Raw genomic sequence first — 4,887 nt, 5'->3', positions numbered from 1 at the left:
GGAGGGGCTGAGAAGGCTGCAGCTGCTGGTCCACAACACAAGCGTCTGGGCCTGGGCACGGCTGGTCCCAACATGCTGCCGCCAAAGGACGAGCCGCAGGGGCATGGGAGTCGCTCCCACTGTCCTCTGCCCGTCGTCCGGGCAGTAGAGCCTTGGCCTTGTATAAATATTCCTGAAGGCTCCTGGGTGAGCCTGGGCCCTCCTCTGGGCAGACAGCATCTGGCTGTTCCTCTTGAAGCGATATGTGTTTCTGGTCCAATAAATTAAAGGGCACTGCCGAAGCTGTGGCAGCCTGCCTCCCAGCCTGGACATGAGGCTGGAGGAGGGGCACACCTTGCCCTGGGCCAAGGTCCCAGTCCTTCCCCACCAGCAGCCGCACCTAGAACTCGTCATCAGAGCTGAGCAGGAGAGTCTTCTCGTTGTCCCGGGCGCCAGTGAGACTGTGGGAGCGCGAGAGGCCGTGGGCACCCCCGCGCCAGGTGGGCCCGGGCTCCAGGGTGGACTGCTGCGTGTACTGCTGGTAGGCGGGCGAGAAGTTGTGGATGGCATCCTGCACGATGTCGTGCGGGTTCATGGTCTCCTTGAGGCTGCTGGAGATGCTCTTCATGGGGGCGCAGCGGCCTGCAGGGCGGGAGGTGGGGGTGAGGGGCCCAGGCAGCGGGAGGTAGGGCAGCCTGGCCCCCTGCCCCTGGTCCCGGGACCGAACCCCCTGCCCCAAGGCTGTGTCATCTAACCAACCCCTCCTGGGACAGAGAATGGGGTCCCAGACATGAGAAGGGACAAGCAAAGAAATGGCTCCTTTGGCGGGGTGCAGAGTGGAGCGCACCCCCGGGGAGAAGGTAAGCAGCCACCTGGGAAAGTCCGGCAGGTGGGAAGGGAGCTGGGGTGGAGACTGGCATGCTGCAGGCGTGAGCCCGAGCACCGCGGGGAGGCCAAGACAAGCTCTGCGCCAACTGGAGACAGGGAGTGGAGGGGAGGGGCCCAGGCTCCACGGCGCTGGCCCAGGCCCCTCTCGCCTGTGGGGTGCTCCCCTTCACTCTGGGGAGTGGACCAGGGACCCGCTCCATCAGGACAGGCCGACAGGGGCCTGGACCCACAACGGAGCAGACATCTTGGCTCTGACAGGGCAGGGGCCACCTGACTTGAGGTGCTTCCTCGTAATTCCCTAACAAATCATCCCCAAGGGCTCTGGGGGGGGCAGAAATGGCCCAGGCCCCCAAACCGAGATGGAAGGGGTGAGCCCGACTCTGCTCCCAGGTCTTCAGACTCAAGCTTGCATGCTCTTTTCCCCTTCACACTCTTGGCCACGGAACAGAACTCAACTCCCCAATTCCCCACTAACAGGCACCGTGCCCCCAGACAGTGCAGGGCATGTTCCAGGACAATGAGAGACCAGGACGGAAACAGGAAAGCTCTACGGAGGGCAGCCCTTGGAGGCGAGTGCTCTGGGCTCTGCCGCCCAGGGGTGCCGGGGGGGGGGGAGGAGGCGGGGACACAGCGAAGGAGCTTGGGAGACACACATGCTGGTGACAGGGACCAGGACAGACGTGCAGGACAGACGTGCAGACTGAGAGCAGAACCTACCGTAAGGGCCGTATGTCGGCACTGCCCGCGGCCAGACCCGGGGCAAAAGCGGGGCAGGGGGAGGGGGAGAGGAGCCAGAGAAACAGAGAAGACGAGACAGCTGAGTGAACGCCTCGTGCCCACCACCGAGGCCAGCACCGCACCACGCACCCTGCCCACCCCGCCCCAGGCCCTGCTGGCACCCAGGCAGCCCACTGTCCCCTGGGGGCCTGGGGGGCGTGCCCACCTAGGAGACTCGTCCTTCGGGGCTCACGCTTTCTTCTGGTGGGGGACCAAGAGTGGACCCCCAGAACGCTGGTCGGAGTTCCACCTCCGCGCTGAAGTAGGGACCGCCCACCCCACTTCTCCTCAGGCTTGGCTAGAACTGCTGAGCCTGTGTTGCCTGCTTTACAAACCTCACAACACTCCAGAGACGGGACATGGAGGAGGGGGCAGGTGATGTGTACTGACCACACCACAGCTTTGCACCCAACCCCGACGGGCTGAGAGGGGCTGGGCGTCGCGGTCAGTGGGTGGACAACCGGCCTGGGACCAGCACAGTGGTGGACAAGGGCTCTCAGCACCTTGGCTGGGCTGGGCTGGGCTGGGATCCCCACTACAGCTGGATGCCTGACAACGTTGTTTCTGGCTGGAGCTGGATGTGTCTGGGGGCAGTGGACAGGAAGACAGCCCAGGCAACCGCGGAGAGCCTCTGCAGGGCCACTAGTGCAGAAGCGCCAGCTTGAACCCTGTTAAACCTCAAGGGTGTAGAAAGGGTTCTTGGCCACGGCCTCAGACTCCTGGCATAAGGGTGACTTTCCCAAGGGCAGAGGGTGTCAGGACCAGGTCGAAGGGACATCATCCTCAACACTGGGAGGGTGTCAGCCAGATCCTTCCAACTGGGGGCCTGGTGGGAAGCAGGTGGGATGCCAGCCGGCAGCGGTGAGCCCTGGCCAGTACAGCGCCCAGCACTAAGTGTAGAATCCAAACCGGAAAAAGTACCTAGAGTGCCCAGGCAGCAAGTGTCAGGTGCCCAAGAGTCGCGAGGCCTGGAGGGTGATTCAGTCCACATGCTTCCAGCAGCCTAGGGTATTTTAAGGCCTCTTCCCAACCAGGGAAAGAACATGGCAGGTAGGGCGAGAGGTGGGGGCCCGAGGAGCCCCACACAGGCCAGGCCAGGACAGGGCTTCTACACTCTGCTCAGCACGCCGCTCCCCAGGGCCCAAGGTGGGCACAGGTGGTGGGCCTGGGCAAGTGCATCCTGCTTTCAGCCCCACAGGCAAGGAGCTGGCAGCAGCCAAACCCCGGGGTGGATGTGTCAGACCAGGAGGCTTCCTCCTCCCCAGCCCCCCGCCCCCCAACGGGGTGAGTCAGTTCAGGCAGCCCAAGCCTCCTCTTCCTCCGCACCCCCTGAGCATCCCCTCTCTGCCCAGCAGCAGCCAGAGGTACACCCCAGCCCCTGCGTTTCCAGCCAGCAAGTTAGAATCACCTGGGGATCTGTCAGCACATCCTGCCAGGCCCAAACCCAGGCCAATTATGCAGAATCTCTGAGGGTGGGGCCTGGACAGCAAGGACTTCTAAGACTCTCCAGGGCATCTTAATATACAACCGGGGTTGCCAACTGCTGTTCTAACAAAGCGAAGATTAGCAGATGTAAAAAAAAAGCTGTTAAAAGCTATTACCATCTGAGTCTGTTTCTTAGAAGGGATCAGGTTAAAAAAAAAAAAAAAAAAGAGCTTTGGAGACAAGGGAATTACAGGACAAAATGGACAACAGTGTTCGATGTCAGGAACCCTTAGGAACTTGTTTATTCTAGGGTCTCTGTCCTGACCTTCCCATGGGGATATTGTGCTATATCATCTCCATACTCCAGATCTGCTGCAAGAGGCAGGTGGGTGTAGCTTCCAGGACCAGTCCCTGACCCTGACAACTTGTGACAGGGGACAGGGGAGCCTGGACCTCTGTGGCCCCTTTCCTACACCTAGGATCCCTGACCTGACCCATCAACACCTGAAGGACCCTGGGAGGCAGGAGGGGCCCTGGGGCGGGGCCGGGAAGCACCCTTCCTACTGCGGGGGTCGACTCCAGGACCCTGGCTCATACCTTGTGCGTCCAGCCTCTTGTCAGCATAGACCTTGTAGGTGAAGGCGTGCCGCAGGGCCAGAGCTGCAAAGAACATCTCCACGCAGATGATGAAGTCCTGGTAGCCAGCAGCCACGGTGCCCTCACCCACCGACACGCGGGCCGAGTGGATCTTGGGGATGGCCCCGCACTTCTCCAGGATGGCCAGGAGCATGCCTGGAAAGGGAGGTGTGGAAGGGGAGGCATGGGCATCTGGTCCCAGACTGGACCCCCTTCCCCATCTCCCTTCCTCCTTATAGCCCCCCAAATGCCACACTCCCCAGGGAGGTTGGAAGCAGGGTCCACGGTTACTCCTGTTGGGCAGGGATGCTGACACAAGCCAAGGCCTCAGGGAAACCACACTCCCCAGGTCCTGGCTGGACACCATCTGGATTGGATCCCCCTGTCCAGGAAGGAGTCCCGCCCAAGGTCATGGCTCCTGTGAAAGGCCCCTGAGGGCCCAGACGTCACACCCCACAGGTGCTCAGTGGACAGAGGTCCCTTTGAGCTCCAAGCCAGGATCGTCTAGGGACAGCCCCATGGCCTGGGCCCTCGGGGCACTGGGGACGGTGGGCAAGAGGAAGAGGACAAGGCTTAGGGGACAGAGAGGCACAGGCCAGCCTCACAGGGGCTAGGAGGAGGCTCACCTTGCCAGAAGGAGAGAAAGATGACAGACTTGACCATGAAGAACTTGAGGACAGGGCTGTAAGGGCTGAGCAGCTCCCGAGTGGCAAAGTAGAACAGGAAGAGGGCGTAGAGGGCCAGGCTGACGGAGATGTTATAGATGATGGTCACGTAGAGGTAGCCGCTGGTGGCGCTGCGGGAACGGGGAGCATATTCTCTGGCTTGAACTGACCCTTCTGCGGGACAAGGGGCCCCCTTCCCCGCTTTGCCCTGCCCACATGCCACTCTGCACAGCTCTCAGCAATGCTCCCCGAGCCATCAAAGGGAGGGGACGGGTGACCAAAGCGGCCCAAACACTGGGGGGAGCGCAAGGGTGGGCACCTGCAGGCCAGGTCAGCCCTGCCACCTGCAGCTCCGGTGCCCACGCTCCTGGTGGAGGACTCCAGGTGTCCTCGGGGGCGGGGCCTCAGACTGATGGTCAGAGGGACACGGAGCTCAGCTTTGCTCTTGGCGCTTGAGCCAAGTGACGTCCCCTGTGAGCCTCTGTTTGCTCACCGGCCCTTGGGGGCTGTCGTGTAG

The 4,887-nt window shown here is 62.0% G+C and overlaps 1 protein-coding gene across 3 annotated transcripts in view; it reads right to left on the bottom strand.

Moving 5' to 3' along the window:
- Positions 1–4,887, bottom strand: part of TMEM184B (transmembrane protein 184B) — a 48,546-nt gene continuing 43,659 nt past the window's right edge. For all 3 annotated transcript variants that reach the window (XM_007454027.1, XM_007454025.1, XM_007454026.1), the window contains 3 exons: positions 4,332–4,501; positions 3,667–3,861; positions 1–621 (listed from right to left, as the gene is read on the bottom strand). In XM_007454027.1, coding sequence (XP_007454089.1) covers positions 380–621; positions 3,667–3,861; positions 4,332–4,501 — 607 coding nt within the window. In that variant the 3' untranslated portion in view covers positions 1–379. The remainder of the gene's footprint in view (positions 622–3,666; positions 3,862–4,331; positions 4,502–4,887) is intronic.

This window comes from Lipotes vexillifer, unplaced genomic scaffold, assembly GCF_000442215.2.
Source record: "Lipotes vexillifer unplaced genomic scaffold, Lipotes_vexillifer_v1.1 scaffold382, whole genome shotgun sequence".
Taxonomy (NCBI): Eukaryota; Metazoa; Chordata; class Mammalia; order Artiodactyla; family Lipotidae; genus Lipotes; species Lipotes vexillifer.
Note: the sequence above shows the minus strand (reverse complement) of the source record. Positions and strands in the feature narration are given on the sequence as shown.